The 20,725-nt window shown below is 35.0% G+C and overlaps 1 protein-coding gene across 5 annotated transcripts in view; it reads right to left on the bottom strand.

The window, feature by feature from the left end:
- Positions 1–447: 447 nt before the first annotated feature.
- LOC125675154 (E3 ubiquitin-protein ligase rnf213-alpha-like) overlaps positions 448–20,725 on the bottom strand; it is a 140,527-nt gene continuing 120,249 nt past the window's right edge. For 4 of the 5 annotated variants that reach the window (XM_056158179.1, XM_056158177.1, XM_056158176.1 and 1 more), the window contains exons 76-85: positions 18,017–18,201; positions 17,491–17,632; positions 16,448–16,531; positions 15,943–16,135; positions 15,439–15,661; positions 6,773–6,847; positions 6,451–6,642; positions 5,329–5,418; positions 4,995–5,191; positions 448–1,971 (exon numbers count right to left, since the gene is read on the bottom strand). In XM_056158179.1, the coding sequence (XP_056014154.1) occupies positions 1,773–1,971; positions 4,995–5,191; positions 5,329–5,418; positions 6,451–6,642; positions 6,773–6,847; positions 15,439–15,661; positions 15,943–16,135; positions 16,448–16,531; positions 17,491–17,632; positions 18,017–18,201 (1,580 nt within the window). In that variant the 3' untranslated portion in view covers positions 448–1,772. Of the gene's footprint in view, positions 1,972–4,994; positions 5,192–5,328; positions 5,419–6,450; positions 6,643–6,772; positions 6,848–15,438; positions 15,662–15,942; positions 16,136–16,447; positions 16,532–16,658; positions 16,736–17,490; positions 17,633–18,016; positions 18,202–20,725 lie in introns of those variants that run through there. The other variant, XR_008800997.1, reaches the window with a different exon arrangement.

Raw genomic sequence — 20,725 nt, forward strand, 5'->3', positions numbered from 1 at the left:
CCCTTGATCATGTGAACCCATATTCAATAGGGTTTATCTATTCCTTATGATGTACCAGTGTACTAAGTTTGATGTTTGTCAAGGAGAGGATTCTTCAGATACTGAGTCGACAAGACTTGGTTTACAGACTGACTGGTGCAAAACAACGGAAACAGAAGACCTTAATAAGAAACGGAACAAAAACAACATGTCCTCAAACTATGTGTTCTGTGACACAATAAGAAGAAGACTGACAAAAACACTATGTCCCCCTTTATTGTTGAACTGTTGGTTCAATGAACCATGACATTTGGGTCATTGTACAGAGATTTAGGCCCATTGTAACCTCATTTTCAGGTAAATTCAAGTTTTTAGATTAGAGAACTTCTGGACTAGTGGGTGGTCAACATCTGTATAACCGAACAGACCCAACCTTACTGACAGCAGACTCAAAGAACACTTGTGAAATCCAAATTTGAAAAACAATTTTATTGCACACAATTGCTTTGCAACTACATACACACTGTATTCAACATCAAAAGACAAAAAAAGTTATGGTGCATTGTTCATAACGACCATGTTTAATATAAATATGTTTTAAGAGAGCAAATAATGCATGCCAATAATTACCAAATATAAAGCATAAGGCACATGCAGACAAGATTACATTCAGTCTGCCATTTGTACATTGTTTACACCAGCAGGAATTTGAAAGAATGAAATTTATTACCACCAGTAGTGAATTAAATTGGAATGCCCCATCTCTTTAGTTTACATCATGTTGATTGAATACCATTCCAGAAAGAGATGTTTTAAATTAGTTAATTTTTCATAGGCACTATAATCAGTCAGTATCTTTTTATTGTTTGAATATATGCCTGTAAAAATGTGAGTGTATACATTCAATATAATTCATGCTATAATAAGAGAAACTGGTGCTGATCTGGCTGACTTTTTTTCTTATGCATCATGATGATTATGCCTTTGCCCGATTCTTACGGACTTGTACTTGAACTTTAATACAGAGACATTTCTCATACATTGAAATATGATCTATTGAACAGCAACAAAGATCTATACAAAAGGACCTAATTTAGCCCTTTTTAAAATATTACAAACAAAATCCTTTGATTCTTCATCTAATCAGATTATCAACAGCATGGCTATGTATATACTAATAACATCATGTAGTATGAAAACAATTTCAACAGACTGCAAAGCAGAAAACGATACATGAATATGCACAAGAATACAGAAAAACCATGTAAAAAATGTCAACGGAAAAGACACTATTATGTGACCAGTCAAGATGGTCATATGAAAAGGAAAAAAAAAATATTTTCAGCATAATGGCATATATAAAAGGAAATAAACCTGATGAGAAATATGGAAGAAGAAAAAAACCTAGTCAAATGACAAATATTGGCACAATTGTAATGTTAAAAAACTAAGTTTGGTCCCCAATTGCTTCTACCCATCAGCGGTTTATAAAATTAATTATTTGCACCTATTTCACGAAGATTTTGAATTACTGATAAGCACGTTTTACATTCTCAAGTTTTACAATTACATGGTACCTGTATTAACAAATCTAAAATTATGTTCTGTCACTTTCTCTTCTGTTTGCATACTCGGATATCTTCATTCTGTCCAACAACATTATTATCTTCATTCACTTTGTTTCTGGGTGTAGATGACAATGTAATTATCTTTGTCCACTATCACTTCTGTCTGATGACATACAATGTAATTATCTTTGTTCACTTTGTTTCCGGGTGTAGATGACAATATAATTATCTTCGTTCACTTAGTTTCTGGGTGTAGATGGCATACAAACACAGCCATACATCGACAGCTTGGCTGTTTAAAATTTTGGTAAAGTTTTCACCTTCATTAGGAATTTTTTCCACAAGTTCAGACATCCATCCTGGGTAATTTAGGTCAAGGTCATAATGACGAGCTGTAATGTATCCAATCAGGGTGTCTCGTAATCTGCAAAACAAAATAAATCATGTGATGACAATTCTCTCTATTCACTGAAAAATAACTTTGTTCCGTACCGACATGTTCCCTAATTCAACAGGTGATCTTAGAGACCAGTATATCGTAACAAGAGGCCCATGAGTCACAACGCTCACATGAGTCACAACGCTCACATGAGTCACAACGCTCACACGAGTCACAACGCTCACACGAGTCACAACGCTCACACGAGTCACAACGCTCACATGAGTCACCTTGGCCGTGCTAGTGGTCAATTGAATTTTAAAAAATTTCTTTTTACCTTCATTATTCCCACAAAACATTTTAACCCCATATTATGACCACACCCAAACCCCATGGGGTCATGACTTATCCAGATTTGGATTCACACAATATAGGATGCTCCACTATCAACGCTACTAACATGACCTTTCTGTTCTGGAGAAGAAATTTTTTAAAAAGACAGTATATTTCACAATACATGTATATACATGTATACTCACGTATCCTGGATGATTGTAACCCCACCCCATCCCCCGAGTTTGAAAAAAAACCTTGAATCAACACAATTTGGGAATGTTTGCATATTAATATGATATAGTGTGGCCCTGCTACTCTTGAACAGAATTTTAAAGATTCGATCCCTACATATTCTCAAGTAAAACTTTGAATCCCTATTCTAGCCCCAGTGCCATAATTTAATCAAATGTGAATCTGCACTATATCGGAATGCTTGCATATCAATATCACTAGTCATGCATTGGTCATATTTGTTTTTAATGTACATGTATATTCGCATGTAAAATTGATTTCCTATTGTGGACAAATCATGGACCATGATACAAACAAACATGAAACTGCACTAGAATGCATCCTAATCATGGTCCTGTTGTTCTTGAGAAGATTTTAAAATTTTCTCGCAATATATTTCCATGTAATATGGCCCAAAAATACCCCCTGGGAATTGATTTGAATGAACTTGAATCTGCACTACCTTAGAATGCTTGCATATTAATATGACTATAACCATCATAGCCCTGCTGCTAATGAGAATAAGATTTTCTTCCATAGAGTCTTATGTAAAACGTTGATCCCTATTGAGGCCCTATCGTTACCTCTCCTCCACCCTCCCAGGAGGGCCATGATTTTACAAACTTCAATCTACGCTATCTGAAAATGCTTCTATATCAATATGATTAATCATGGTCCTACTTTTCTTAAGAATTTCTTTAATAATAGGCCCACAGGCCTTATCAGTCACCCGGGTATTAGTTAAAAGTCCCACTAGTCCCACAGGTCTTATTATAGTCACCTGAGTATTAGTTAAAAGTATCACTAGTCCCACGGGCATTATCGGTCACCTGAGTATTAGTTAAAAGTATCACTAGTCCCACAGGCCTTATCATCAGTCACCTGAGTATTAGTTGAAAATATCACTGGTCCCAATTAAGGGCAATGAAATCTACAAAAAATTTCCTGTTCTGCATATCCAAGCTAAATCTTAATTTTAAGATGTCGGTGTCCTTAAAACTTAAATACCCCTGAAAGTGCCTATACTGATGAAAGACTTTACATAATATATGGAACATTAACACAATATGACTATTTGGACCAGTCTTAGAATCAAAGGGAGTTGCGAAATTCACAATTTTTGTAGATCCTTTTCTGTTTTTCCTAAATATGTATTTAGTTTTTATACCATATCACCATAAACAAAGAAGTCTTTCAAATGATAAAGACAATAATCACTATAATAATTTTGGTCCCACCCTGAAACCGAAACCCCTACCCCTGGGATCGAGAAATCTACATTTTGATAAAGAACTGCAAGTTTACCCCTTCTAAATATCTATTTAGTTTCAATTCAGTATCAACAGCATTAAAAAAGATATTACTGACAATTAAATACTTAAATGTTTTACACATATACACTATATACCAAGTTTGGCCCCACCCTGAAGTCAGAACCTCTACCCCAGGGATCATGAAATTTACAATTTTGGTAGTGGTCAGTGCCTGCTCAACATGACTATGGCAGTTTTTGCCCTGCCCCTAAGGCCACAAGGGTGTAAAAGCCCTGAAATTTACAATTTATGTTGTTCTTGTCCCAAAGATGTTTTATATATATTTTGCATTATAGATCTAGGGAGTGTGGTGTAACCCTATGTATTCCTATATTTAGTGATGATCACGAGTTGCACATGTTATTTGGAAGGTCAACAAGAGGCTCAAAGGCCTTATTGTTCACCTGAATATTAGTTAAAAGTATCACTAGCCCCAGGGGCTATGGAATCTATAGTAATTTAAAATTTCCTGTTCTGCATATCTAAGCTAAATTCTAACATGCAGAAGAGTATAAAACAAGATGTATTCTTAAAACACAAATGCCCCCAAAAGTGCCCATACTGATCAAAGACTTCACATAATATATATGTTATATCAACACTATATGGCTATTTTGTACTCTCTGCAAAATCAGAATCCTGGGGTTGCAAATTTCACAATTTTGGTATATTCCTATCTGCTTTTCCTAAATATGAATTTAGTTTTTATACCGTATCAGCAAACTTCAGAAGTCTTTAAAATGATAAAGACAATCACTATGATGGTATGAAATTTACAATTTTTGTAAATAGCTACCTGCTCCTCCTACGTATCTATCTAGTTTCAATTCCATATCAAAAGCATTAAAGAACATGTAATTTAAATGTTTACACATAAAACACTATTTAGCCCTGCCCTGGAGCCAGAACCTCTACCCCGGGGATCATGAAATTATGCAAAGCTAAATGTTCCTTATTTGAATCTTTTCAGTTGAAAATATTGTATATTGCTAGTATAAATATTATATGGGAAAAATCTGGCCAACACACAGCCCAAAATTATTGACTGTAGTTGGATGACCAAGACACAGTAGCTTTTCCACTATGCATGACACTTCTTTCTACAACAGCTTTTGAGTTTTCAAACCAAAAATTGACTCGTTCGACAGTTCTTTTGTTCACCTGCAACTCTATAAAATCAATTCTTACCCTACTTTGGTCATGTCTACATCATCATCATCTGTTCCTCTGGGTACCGTGATCGTCAACATGATGCACTCAAACAACATCTCCAGCAGGAGGCCGAGTCTCTCCAGAGGAATCTCCTCACAGAACGATGGAATTAGTTCTCGCTGGTTAGGAACCAACTCCTCCCTATATTCACCGGCCAAACCCTCAAATGCATCCTGGGAGGAAGAATATTCCATATAACCAAAAGACAAAATCTACGAATAGTTGCTTTTCTTTTTAAATATGAACCTGCATTAGCATGAAAATTTTCAGCACATTGAATGAAGCATCATTCTGACTAGGATTTGAATACCTCTTTATGTGATGCCTGTCTTTTGGTTTTCTCCATTGCCAATGTGATCCACAGTGACTGGGCATGCTTACACACACAGGAAGATCTTGCCTTGAATAAATTAAAATTCTGCCATGAAAATTTACAGCACCAACATTTAGTAGTCATGTCAACTACAAAAAATTCACACAAAATTTGTTCTTTAGCCCAGTTGCAAATACCTTATATAAATTATTCTATATTCTAAAAAGTTTTAAATATAAAGTAAAACTCGAATATAGCGAACACGGATATAGCGAAATTACGGCTATAGCGAAGTGAAAACAATTTCCCCGGCAAATTCTTAATATATTCTATATAAAAATCTGCGTCTATAACGAACACGGATATAGCGAATTTACGGATATAACGCAGCAAATTCCAATTCCCCTTGAATTAAAAATGAACGTAAAAATCACCTTTTATAACGAATTTATTTTTTTCATTTTATACTCTTTGTGATTTTTAACAATCGTTTTCCATTGAAATAAAGGATCCACACTTATTACAAAATTTCTGTTTGTATTTTTTCAAAGAAGGTTGTTAATGCAAAACAATACTTACACATACGTTTAGGAAATATATTGTCGGTATTGTTTACTATTCTCGTTAATTAAATTTGAAGTTTGATTGCATTTATTTTATTGTACACTCCTTTATTTGTGTAAAGCAACAAGTAAATGACAATTGCAATAGACTTTACATGTATGTATTGCGGAAAATTTTGTTGACATTTCTCTCTCGACATGTTCTTGCATGACTTAATAATCCATTAAGATAAATTTTCATATATAAATCAATTTGTATATTTCTTGTATAAAAATATTTCTTCTCGAAAATATATAGGCTTCATTTCACTTAAAGACAATACAAACGCAAGTATATCGATTGCTGCTTTCTTATATAACTGGTATACATGTAGAACAAATCAGTTTTATAACGAATTCGTTATATTTGAATTATGAATTCGCTATAAACATATAGCGAATTACGCTTATAGCGAATTTTTATAGAGGGTCCCCAGAAATTCGCTATATCAGAGTTTTACTGTACTAAGATTGAAATTTCAGAAATATTATTGCATTTGAAACAAAATAAACCAACCTTTTGGCTGGGGAAGGGGTTCTCCATTTTGAGTGTCTGGGTCATGAACTTCTCCAGGGACATGTTGCCTTCACCCCCAACAGATTTAAGGAAACTTATGGTGATGTCCAGCTTGTCCAGGGTCTCACACAGGTCAGGGTAAGCCCGGATCTCTTCACTGATCTGATTGGCTACAGCAAGGGTCAAAGGTTCCTAGGAATAAAGGCAAATAGCAGTCAAAATCACATATAGAATTTTCCAATTATCTGGTTTTTTCAAATAAATAATACTTCATAAATGAATGTTCTTATTTTCTATTTATATTGTTTCTATAAATGTGAACCTGTTTGATTTTCTGCCTGAGGTCCATGAACACAACAGCATTCGTTGTCTCTGATCTGTAGGTCATCATTTCAAACTGAAAGTCAATTTGAAAGTTGAAGATTACCACAAATACATCAAAATGACATTTACTCAATGTCAGAATTGTATGATCTTCCATTCAAATTATTTGCAAAACAAGATTAACGTGTAGAATACAATCACAGTCATCTCCTCCTGTGGAAAAACACCACACACAGTAACTATAAAGTTTCGCATAATCTGGTCCCCAAGTTAAAATGATCGACTTTCAAAATTTGGAACGTTTTCTGTATTTGGAAAAAGAGTGTACCGGGGTATATACAACTTTATTATGAGTGTCATTTTTAAGGAAATTGTCAGTAATTCTAACATATGATGTCATCATTTTGCCAGAATAAAAAAAAGATGATGGAAAAAATATAGCTTTTGTATATTTCCTTTTGCAAATACAAAGCAACATCATGAATAAGTTTCATATTGCTTTTACATATCATTCTTGTTCATGAAATTACTCAGTTAACTATTTGAAATAAACAAACACTATTTAGAGAACAAGAGCCACGAATACCCAAATATGGCCCTGTAATTTTGAGTAAAATAAAGTATCTTCATTCCAAAATTCCATCATGATATGGAATAGCTTAGACCTTCTTCTTTATAAATCCAGTCTGTTTTTTCCGCGAAAATTCACGCATATAGAAATTATTACATGCAGAACCCATAACAGTTGTGTTATTTTTGTAAAAGTTGATAATATCCAACAATATGCACCAAAAATTTGTATAACCCCCAGGCCTCGATCCAATAAATATTAATGAATTGTAAATTAGGATATTACATACTGCATAGAAGTTAAGAGTTTTTTTGGATTGAGGCCTGGAGGATAAGTGAATTTTTACTTTTTATGTTCTGCAAATTATAACCGGAATTTCACATTCCATGCACGAAATCCGAATACTTTTCCAAACTATTGGTTTAATACAAATCGTAATATTTAAATATTATAGTTGGGGATTGTTGTATTGTCTTTTTACAAAACCAGTAATTATTCTAAGTTAATAAAATATGATTATTTCAAACAATATTATTGAAATAAAACCGGATCCGCGCCATCGTCGGAATCAGGCTACGTACATCAATCGATTTTACCCCCAAAATTTCAAATAGATTATATGCTCAATTTATGAACTTGAATATATATGTAACCATGTTAGGGATAGTTACAAAAACCTTGCACTAGTTAACAGTTTTAGTTATTTGATCATACAATTACGAAGCAGAGTCCTCCAATCCACTCCAGATACAATCGAGATCCACCCATCGTCTGCGCCGCGCCTTTACTACCACATTTTCTTTATACGTTATCACACTATATATATTTTAATTATCTGAAGGCCGTTGAATTTTATAAATATCTGGCTTCACATGTTTCATCTCCGTGCATTCAGTTTTCTTGGCACTGGTAAGCATGCTGAAATCGCTGTCGCAGTACATAAAAAGACTTGGAGAGCCGAGGGGTGCCTAACTCTATAGGCTACTTAGATGCGATGATATATTGGCCTATCCCGTATTGTTTAATGATTTCTAAAGTTATAATACAATATATGCGTACCAGACAAAAATTAGGCGTCAACATAACAATACAAAGGATAGACTGTAGGCTACAAGTCTCTGAGCTATTTACAACATTTGTTCGGTTGTTTACGTGTCAACCGATTTGGTAGTCTAGGTCACCTACACGTTTGTCAATGCAGTGTTCTACGAGACAAACGTCTAGGAGCATTCTACGATAAACATTTACACTCCATAACGAGGCTTATCCGAATTCCGATAAAGCAGCTGATTGGTTGATGCATAACGATGACGGACGCAGTCGAACAGAAGATAAACAAAGTTTTATCAGATTTAAAAATCAAATTCTCGCTGAAACCTTTACAGATAGAGTGTTTACTTAAATTAGCAAATAGGTCAGACGTGTTGGCAGTATTACCAACAGGCTATGGGAAATCACTATTGTATACGATTCTACCACAATTAATGTTTGAAGAAGACCTGCATAGTAATACTAGTTCTTGTGAATTCAGCATAATTCTGGTCATATCGTCACTGGTTTCTCTAATGAAGGACCAAGTTTTGAACTTGCAAAAACACAACGTTTGCTTTATTTAGAACAAGCAACACATATACTGACATTTGGAACAACAGCTGTGGTCTTTGTTTTCTTCGGTGTCGCCATTCCGTTTTTTGAAAGTGCCCCCTTGGGGTGTAATATTTTTAAATAGAACGCTCCAAGGCGTTTGAGTGGGAAGTCAAACGGCTTGTGTGACCTAGGCTACCGATTTGGACATACGTCATCGGGTACCGTTATATTTCGACACACAGCTATTCCGGTCCATTTTATATTTCATCCGTCAGAAATCAATATATAGAAATACACACAAATATGAATACGAAAAATATATCTAGCAATATGGAACTTGTTTTGCTTTTAAATGAAATTCATTGAGAAACACAATTACATTTGATCTTATTAGCAAAAATACAAGGCAGTTAATAAAAAGGGATAATAATTATGAATAATTCGAAAATGAAAAAAAAAAATGTGAAAAGAATGTTAACGAAAATAGTGTATATTTAATTGTTTCAATTATATTTATCATTGAAAATTCAGTCTCAACAGCAAATATTCAAAACCACAAATCTTATAACAAAATAAAAAAGACAAATGGAAAAAAGAAGATATCGTTAATACTGATTAAAATAGAGGTGAACATATGAATGACACTCGTTCCTGAAGTAAAAGTTGATGTATTTATTTTTTAAATATATTATCCTACATAATTAAGTAAAGTATTACTAAGCATTATAGAAGGAAGAACTGAGCACATTATTAAACCACACTGTCCTACTTAATTTAGTTTGAGTGTTTGTAACATGGAGGAAGTGTCTGATAACGGAAAAAGGTTTCCCTCATACATTGTAAGATAAGAACTAAACACTAATGACAGGAAGAAATGTGAAAGTGTTAAAATAAGCAAATTTTATGGTGGGTGCCAAACTACAGATGTGTTAATTCACCATGGAGTTAACGCCTTGATTGATAAAATTCTTGTTTCTATTTATGTGAAAATAACATCCGCTTAATTTTGTTTGCACACTAACGAAATATATGCAAGGAGGCAGTTTGGTTCTATTATATGTAGCAGTATCAGAATAAGATTTTTTAATTAATGAATTCGTTTCATAGATGTTATGGAGTTAATGATAATACAATTTCTTAGCCTAATGCAAAATAAATTATCTCCATATGGCTAAACTAAATGTTCATGTGTTATTCTGTATATGTACGGCTACTTATGTAACAGTTTCGCTATTCCCCCCCCCCCCCCCCCAACATCATAAACATAACTCCCTATATAGCAAAACACAAAATAAAAGTGTGAAACATATAGGATTAAAATGTTTCCTCACTGTCCAAAGTTGTACATGTAGTAACGTGTGTCTGAAATAACGCCGCTGTCCAAAGCCTGGCTATTACTGTTTTCGGCATGTTTACATGTACATGCGGGATAATAATAACACACACCCCCCCCCCCCCCCCCCAACAAATAATAAAAATAAAAATCCGCAAACTTATAAAAGATTGTTAAAAGAAGTGATCAATATGCAACATAAACTACATGTAATATTGAAACGCACATATGTAATAGTGTTTATTAATTGATTTAAATTAATAAATCTACACAAATTTGTATATAGATTTCAAATTAAACATCTGAATAACTACTACATTGAGATGTGTTTCATGCTCATCCAAGTAGAACAGGCAGTACCTGTTCTGATTTATTGAATTTTGCCTTAGGTCATTATAATTAAACTTTTGTAAATATAGGTTTGAAAGTGTTCAAAGTTCCTATTGGTTTTAGTGTTGTTAGCTGGTGTTTTATTGGTCAGTTCTTTTTCCCTCCAAAAGTTCTTGGTGGTGTTCAGTCATTCTTTGTCTCGTTGGTTTATAGAGAAGTTGGTGAAAATATATGACAGATATTTGACTGTTGACTGATCATTTCTTTAACAAGGTAAGCTTATTTTCTAACTTTAATATTATTTCTAATTTGCAGTAAACTTAATAATTTGGTAGATTTAATTCCATAGCACTTGCACAGTGAGAATGATATTTTGTGAGGCATAAATCAGTTAGCTTGAAATAAGTTAAATTTATGTGTTTCACAGATTTGGTATATTTTTAAATACATGCTTGATATTTTTATGATGCAAGTTTATTTATGTAAACTTCATAATTTAGTCAATCTCCATGGACATCACTTATTCCCATAGAATGGTATGATGGTGTTCATGATATATTCTATGATTATAATGAATAATGTCTGTATAGTCATTATAGAAATATCATAAATATAGTATCAGTGTTTAGGCTTTTATAATATCATGGTAACATATTTTAAAGAAGTAATTTGTGTAAATAAGTAATACTTTGATGTACATGATTGTAAATATAATTATTTGTTTGATATGTTTCAGAGTGTCATACATACATATATATCTAAAGCTTAGATTCTGGCAATAAAATAGAGGTGATCGACATCTAAGAACCCATACAGGACTTTGTTGTTTAATTCGACAGAAACCCTGTTACACTTACATATTAGGTCAATAGATCTTATTCGTAAGTTAACGGTTGGATCCACCGTGTTTTCGTGTACATTTTAAGATGCCCCCCTCCCGAAAACTTTCGGTATGTGCAATAAATGGTTATACAGTTAAAATATTGGGATTGGGTTTATCTTCATGTCATACTTAAATAACAAAGCAATGTAAAGAGGTACTGAATTAATATTACTTTAAAACTGTTGAATGGTTGCATATAAATAAAACTTCAAAAATATAAAGAGAGGGAAGGAGACAAACAGAGAGAGGAGAAAGAGATGTACAAGTATACTATATAGGTTTGTGTTTTAATATAGAATTAACATAGACAGATTTAAATATTTACAATATTATAATTAAATTGCACTGAATAGTGTCTTTGTTTCACTTTTATACCTAGAGAACTTTCACGTAAAAGTACATGAAACGTTGTAAAATTGTGATATGTTACGTTGCAAAATTGCGACGTCAATAACAATCTGGCCAAAACAATGGGTACTTTGAACGTCAATAACTAAAAAAATTGAAAAGATATCGGAAAAAGGATAACATATTTGAAAAATAAATATTCTTGGCTTCTGTCCCCAAGAATAATATCATGTTCTGACTATGGGCCATTTTTGGCTATTCGTGGCTCTGGTTCTTTAAATAATGTTTCTCCTCAAAACTATGAAAAAATGTTTAGTTCTAACATCATAGATATGATACAAGAAATGACACAAAATTGGTTGTAAACATAATTCATAGTTTTGCAAGTTTGAAAAAAAAAGCAATCTTCTTTCTGAAAGATTTCAGTTGAAATTTTCCCATTTTGAAGTAATTTCTATGATCTTGGCCCATTTCCTTTATTTGGACTTAATTTTCAACTTTCAGTTTACCAATTATGAGGTCTGTATCTTGTGTAGTTTAAAAGTAAAGTGGTGGACAAATCATCACAATCACAATCACACCATTTCAAAGCATAAAAATCCCCAATAACCTAAACGTGTGCCCTTCATTATGTGTCAGCTTCATTACAATGCAACTAGGACTAGTCACAAATAATTTTATTTGACCTTTCCCCTTTCTAATACACTCTAATGTGTCAATACACACCTCATATACAGACATCTCTATCACTGACTTGTGTCAATACAGACTCTAAAGTGCGATGGTCGCTCCAAAGTGCGATGGTCACGCCAAAGTGCGATGGTCTGCGTCAAAGTGTGATGGTTTGTTAACGTTATGGACGCTAAAGTCCGATGGTGGAGTTCAGTAACGTTTGTGACGTCACGTCATTGTGACGTCATTCTTAACTTCTTTCAAAATGAAACCGGAGAAATGCAACACGGACGACAGCAACGGCAAGGTATACATGGTTGAAGATAGTGAGAAAGTCAAAGTACAAATGTACATTTGTTGTCGAATTACCTACCGGTACTTCACCCAAACATTCTTTAATTCATGATCATTTATTACTTGTGACGTACACGTAATAAAATCCAGGGGATATGCTATAATGCAAAACATTCAATACGATTTCGCGTTGGAAAATTTTGTGTTTAATAACACGACAACTACATGGTAATGAAATAAGTTGAACCTCTTATTTCTTATGCATGGATTTTGCACTGATATCTTAGTGAAACAACACACGGTTGGTACAGTCTGTACCAAAACACTCTGTTGTTTACAAACCAATGGATTTCGGCGTGTCACACCATCGCACTTTGGCGCATGAGTGTGGACCATCGCACTTTGGCGTGTCACACCATCGGGGTTTGGCGCAGACCATCGGGGTTTGGTGTGACCATCGCACTTTGGAGTCTTACATATATCTCTTTCACTGACTTGTGTCAATACACACCTCGTATATCTCTATCACTGACTTGTGTCAATACACACCTCATATATCTCTATCACGGACTTGTGTCAATACACACCTCGTATATCTCTATCACGGACTTGTGTCAATACACACCTCATATATCTCTATCACGGACTTGTGTCAATACACACCTCGTATATCTCTATCACGGACTTGTGTCAATACACACCTCGTATATCTCTATCACTGACTTGTGTCAATACACACCTCATATATCTCTATCACGGACTTGTGTCAATACACACCTCGTATATCTCTATCACGGACTTGTGTCAATACACACCTCATATATCTCTATCACCGACTTGTGTCAATACACACCTCATATATCTCTATCACGGACTTGTGTCAATACACACCTCGTATATCTCTATCACGGACTTGTGTCAATACACACCTCATATATCTCTATCACTGACTTGTGTCAATACACACCTCATATATCTCTATCACTGACTTGTGTCAATCAATACACACCTCATATATCTCTATGACTGACTTGTGTCAATACACACCTCATATATCTCTATCACCGACTTGTGTCAATACACACCTCATATATATCTCTATCATGGACTTGTGTCAATCAATACACACCTCGTATATCTCTATTACTGACTTGAGTCAATACACACCTCATATATCTCTATCACTGACTTGTGTCAATACATACCTCGTATATCTCTATCACGGACTTGTGTCAATACACACCTCGTATATCTCTATCACGGACTTGTGTCAATACACACCTCGTATATCTCTATCACTGACTTGTGTCAATACATACCTCGTATATCTCTATCACGGACTTGTGTCAATACACACCTCGTATATCTCTATCACCGACTTGTGTCAATACATACCTCGTATATCTCTATCACGGACTTGTGTCAATACACACCTCATATATCTCTATCACTGACTTGTGTCAATTCACACCTTGTATATCTCTATCACCGACTTGTGTCAATACACACCTCATATATATCTCTATCATGGACTTGTGTCAATACACACCTCATATATCTCTATCACCGACTTGTGTCAATACACACCTCATATATCTCTATCACCGACTTGTGTCAATACACACCTCATATATCTCTATCACCGACTTGTGTCAATACACACCTCATATATCTCTATCACTGACTTGTGTCAATTGTAGCGGTCAGCCGGGTTCAATTACCGGTGGCCAGTTAGCTCAGTTGGTAGAGCACCTGACTAGAGATTCAGGGGGCCCAGGTTCGAATCCTGGTCTGGTCAGTTGCATTTTCTCCCTTCCTGTTACATTTGGTACCGTAGATCACCCCCTGGAACTTACAGGTGAAAATGCCTGCCAGGGGATAAAGATCCTGGGTTGATGTCTTCAGGTGTGAAGACATTTAAGGAGGGCGGAATGTAGCGGTCAGCTGGGTTCGATCACCGGTGGCCAGTTAGCTCAGTTGGTAGAGCACCCGACTAGAGATTCAGAGGGCCCTGGTTCGAATCCCGGTCTGGTCAGTTGCATTTTCTCCCTTCCTATTGTGTCAATACACACTTCGTATATCTCTATCACTGACATGTGTCAATACACACCTCGTATATCTCTATCACTGACTTGTGTCAATTCACACCTCGTATATCTCTATCACTGACATGTGTCAATACACACCTCGTATATCTCTATCACTGACTTGTGTCAATTCACACCTCGTATATCTCTATCACTGACATGTGTCAATACACACCTCGTATATCTCTATCACGGACTTGTGTCAACACACACCTCATATATCTCTATCACTGACTTGTGTTAATTCACACCTCGTATATCTTTATCACTGACTTGTGTCAATCAATACAGACCTCGTATATCTCTATCACTGACTTGTGTCAATACACACCTCGTATATCTCTATCACTGACTTGAGTCAATACACACCTCGTATATCTCTATCACTGACTTGTGTCAATACATACCTCATATATCTCTATCACTGACTTGTGTCAATACACACCTCGTATATCTCTATCACTGACTTGTGTCAATACACACCTCGTATATCTCTATCACTGACTTGTGTCAATACACACCTCGTATATCTCTATAATGGACTTGTGTTAATACATACCTCGTATACAGGCATTTCTATCACTGACTTGGAAAACAGGAATCGGTCCATCAGCTGGCGCTCTAGGTCGCCAAAGCTGTAGTCTATTTTGGTTCCCTTGCCGACTTCGAAGGTGTAATGACAGTTTGCCATGACCATTGGGAGGATGTCTCTGTCAGGGTGATAGCTGATCAGGTGGGCAGTGGTCACATCAGTCACATGTACCTTGGGCAGCTGGGTATATCTGTCAAACCAAGGTCTAATGTAAATATCAGAATTAAAAAAGTATCATAATTTTTCACATAAACTTTGGCATCCAACAGGAAGCTCTAACATGATATAATTAATGTATTAGTGTGACTGGTTCTTCCTTATTATCTCAGTATGGACCTCCAACTAAACAAATTTCTTTCTCTGTATCAACAGATACTTGCACTACATTGAGTTGACACTGGCCAACTGTTTCTAGAGAAGAAAAGATCTATAGACAGATGGTTGGTCAAGTAAACTAACAACAAAACTGACTGTGCTTTTTTCTTTTTGCAGTACTCCTGTAGGAAGTTGTTTTGTTTCTTCAGTAGGTAGTACAGGAGACCGTATGAACAGAGTCCAGCATCCCTGAAGGTGGGCAGTAGTACGGACACAGGGTGGTCCTCCGTGATGGGCTTCTGACAGTACTCCTTGGGGACCTTAGTCAAGCCTTCCAGAGTGGGAATGGCTGCAAGGATATTACAATTTCATAACTTAATCAATGCAAAATTCTGATATGGTCATTTTGTTTGACCAGATCCAACAAATTAACAGATAAAGCTGTGAGAATAGATACTGGCATGCATCGTATGTATACTGGTTAAGTCAAAACCAACAAATTTGAGTTGAAAATTAAAACAACAAAGAACTCAAATCAGATAGAAAATTAGTTAGGGCTGATTGCTAGCAATTGTAGTCGCAATCAAAAGTTTTATATATTTTTTCATCAAGTGTATGGAAACAGCATTATATGCTGGTGAGTATAATGTGTGCAACATACTGAATGTCAGGAGCTGTTGTCGCACACACTGCCAGGCCTCCGAAAAGTCCGCCACTAAACTTCTCATCTCCTCAGATTTACCCTCTATAGACAAACAGAAAGTATTCATCTCAAACACATTACATATTACAATCATTTCTGGGCTCAGTGAATATTGTACTTTTCAGATAGATAACTTTGTATTGACCAAAAAAAGCTTTCAAAACAATACCTGCGTGGCCATCTCTGTATAAAGATACAGTGCAAGACCGAGTCAAAAGTGATTAGAGATGTGCCCGGCCCGGGTCTCTGTTTATAACATGACTATATAATTTATAACATAAAAATAGTCTACTAGAACTTTCTATCCAATATCCCATCGGTTATCTGTAGATTAGGTTTGATGTTCAATGATTTAAACAAAATTTTATTTCTTATTCCAGTTTGTAATAATGGAAAGAAATTGTAATGATATCTTGACCTTTTCATATGTATCAATGAAAAAATTAATATTTTAGCCGTGTAAAGATGTGTGTTCAGAGAAGACTTCTGCACGGTGAGAATCATTCTCCTAAAGATGTGTGTGTAGACTTCTATACACAGAATCATTCTCCTAAAGATGTGTGTGCAGACTTCTATACAGTGAGAATCACTCTCCTAAAGATGTGTGTGTAGACTTCTATACACAAAATCATTCTCCTGACTCAATATTTTATCTTGGTATTGCAGGAAATCCCACACTCATTAACATTTTTGTAACCCTGTATGATTTGTTTTCATATCCCTAATTACTATTTTCATATCATCGTATTTGATTAATCACAGCTTTCATATCTCTGTATTTGATTAATTAGCATTTTCAGATTCCCACATTTCATAGCCTAGTATTTCGTATTCATATTTCATAGGCATCAATTACCATATTCGTATTCATATTACATTAATTACCATTTTCGTATCCCAGGCTGCATCATATCCTCATAATTCATCAATTACCATTTTTGTATTCATATTACATTAATTACCATTCATTACCGTTTTCGTATTCCTGTATCATTAATTACCGTTTCCGTATCCCTGTATCATGTCCTCGATTGTTACTGCAGTAGCCTCGGCTCTGTCCAGTTTTCTCTGGAATCGCTGAATCAGCATTCTCTGAAGCTTCAGAATGTTTGGTACCAGACGAATTGCCCTCAGCTGGTGCTCCTTTCATAAATGGACAAAAAAAATCATGTTCAACAGTAAAGATTCTAGGAAAATTCAACAAGAGGCCCATGGGCTACATTGTTCACCCAAGTCACCTTGGCACTGTCTTTGTTCAGCTGTTGTGATTTTCAAAAGATTTTTTATCAATCTTCTTTATTCCTCTGAATTTTTTTTTTACTTCTTATTGTGGCCTTTAAAGATTTTTCTTGTATATCAGCATGTAAAGTTTTGATCCCCTATTGTGGCCCTACCATACACCAGGATATCATGATTTGCACAATTTTCATGCTTTCATGTAAATATATGTAGATAGTAATAAAATTGTAGAATATCAAATACATGTAGATAGTAATAGAATTGTAGATAATTAGTAAGATTGCTCACCTCCTGTAAGAACATGTGGAGGACATGGTGGGTCTGTCCCTGGACCTGTACGGTGTGTAAGAGGTGATCCATGGTTATCTGGGACCGGTAGCGCCACACCGCGGGAACATTGTGGAGGGCGTTTGATGAGGAATCCTCAGATGGAACATCAATCTCAAACAGCAAGCATAGAAGTGGGTCTGAGCCTGTGAAGAATGAATGGAAAGTTCCGACAGCATTTTTAAAGACTTACAAACCTTATTACCAAAATTATTGATTTCAGACAAAAAATGAGACTTATAGACTTTTTGTCTTCCATTGTCAAATTTGAGAGATGAACTTGTAGACTTTAAATCTATTTCTAATAAATAAGAAGTTTTTTCTTTACATATAAGAAACAACGCTCTGTACTAAAAACAGTCACGTTTGAAACAAAACCCATTATTAAGGTATCAAAGCAAGACAGCATTGCTATCATGTGTAATTGAAAATGACTACCAAATATACTCAATTAAAGTCATGCAGGAAGAGATTCAAAATATTACTTAAGTGACCTTGGCCTATTACAATTGAACTTAAAAACCAATAGAAACCCAGATGTTAATGAAGGACACAATTCATGAAAGTTTGATAAATCTTGTAGACAAAAGAATTTCCCTCCAGTGACCATGACCTTTTCTAATCTTAAAAACAATAGAATTAGAATCCAAAATCTTTAAGCAAAATATCACATCTGGAGAGTGCTCCCTTTCTTACTGGTAGGTTATGGTTCAATTCATAGCCATGCTTCACACCAGCATACTTTTCATGAATTACACTAACATGTTACATGAATTACACTAACACGTTTCATGAATTACACTAACACATTACATGAAGCGCTAACACGTTACATGAATTACGCTAACACGTTACATGAATTACGCTAACACGTTACATGAATTACACTAACACGTTACATGAATTACACTAACACATTACACGAAGCGCTAACACGTTACATGAATTACGCTAACACGTTACATGAAGCACTAACATGTTACATGAAGCACTAACATGTTACATGAATTACACTAACACGTTACATGAAGCACTAACATGTTACATGAATTACACTAACACGTTACATGAATTACACTAACATGTTACATGAATTACACTAACACGTTACATGAATTACACTAACACGTTACATGAATTACACTAACACGTTTCATGAATTACACTAACACGTTACATGAATTACGCTAACACGTTACATGAAGCACTAACACGTTACATGAATTACACTAACACGTTACATGAAGCGCTAACACGTTACATGAATTACACTAACACGTTACATGAATTACACTAACACATTACATGAATTACAGTAACACGTTACATGAATTACACTAACACATTACACGAAGCGCTAACACGTTACACGAAGCGCTAACACGTTACATGAATTACACTAACATGTTACATGAAGCACTAACATGTTACATGAATTACACTAACACGTTTCATGAATTACACTAACACGTTACATGAAGCACTAACATGTTACATGAATTACACTAACACGTTACATGAATTACACTAACATGTTACATGAATTACACTAACACGTTACATGAATTACACTAACACGTTACATGAAGCGCTAACACGTTACATGAATTACACTAACACGTTTCATGAATTACACTAACACGTTACATGAATTACGCTAACACGTTACATGAAGCACTAACACGTTACATGAATTACACTAACACATTACATGAAGCGCTAACACGTTACATGAATTACACTAACACGTTACATGAATTACACTAACACATTACATGAATTACAGTAACACGTTACATGAATTACACTAACACATTACACGAAGCGCTAACACGTTACATGAAGCGCTAACACGTTACATGAATTACACTAACATGTTACATGAAGCACTAACATGTTACATGAATTACACTAACACGTTTCATGAATTACACTAACACGTTACATGAAGCACTAACATGTTACATGAATTACACTAACACGTTACATGAATTACACTAACATGTTACATGAATTACACTAACATGTTACATGAATTACACTAACACGTTACATGAATTACACTAACACGTTACATGAAGCGCTAACACGTTACATGAAGCGCTAACACGTTACATGAATTACACTAACACGTTTCATGAATTACACTAACATGTTACATGAATTACGCTAACATGTTACATGAAGCACTAACACGTTACATGAATTACACTAACACGTTACATGAAGCACTAACACGTTACATGAAGCGCTAACACGTTACATGAATTACACTAACATGTTACATGAATTACACTAACACGTGACATGAAGCACTAACACGTTACATGAATTACACTAACACGTTACATGAATTACACTAACACGTTACATGAATTACACTAACACGTTACATGAAGCACTAACACGTTACATGAAGCGCTAACACGTTATATGAATTACACTAACATGTTACATGAATTATACTAACACGTTACATGAATTATACTAACACGTTACATGAAGCGCTAACACGTTACATGAATTACACTAACACGTTACATGAAGCGCTAACACGTTACATGAATTACACCAACACGTTACATGAAGCACTAACACGTTACATGAATTACACTAACACGTTACATGAAGCGCTAACACGTTACATGAATTACACTAACACGTTACATG

Source organism: Ostrea edulis, chromosome 3 (assembly GCF_947568905.1).
Source record: "Ostrea edulis chromosome 3, xbOstEdul1.1, whole genome shotgun sequence".
Taxonomy (NCBI): domain Eukaryota; kingdom Metazoa; phylum Mollusca; class Bivalvia; order Ostreida; family Ostreidae; genus Ostrea; species Ostrea edulis.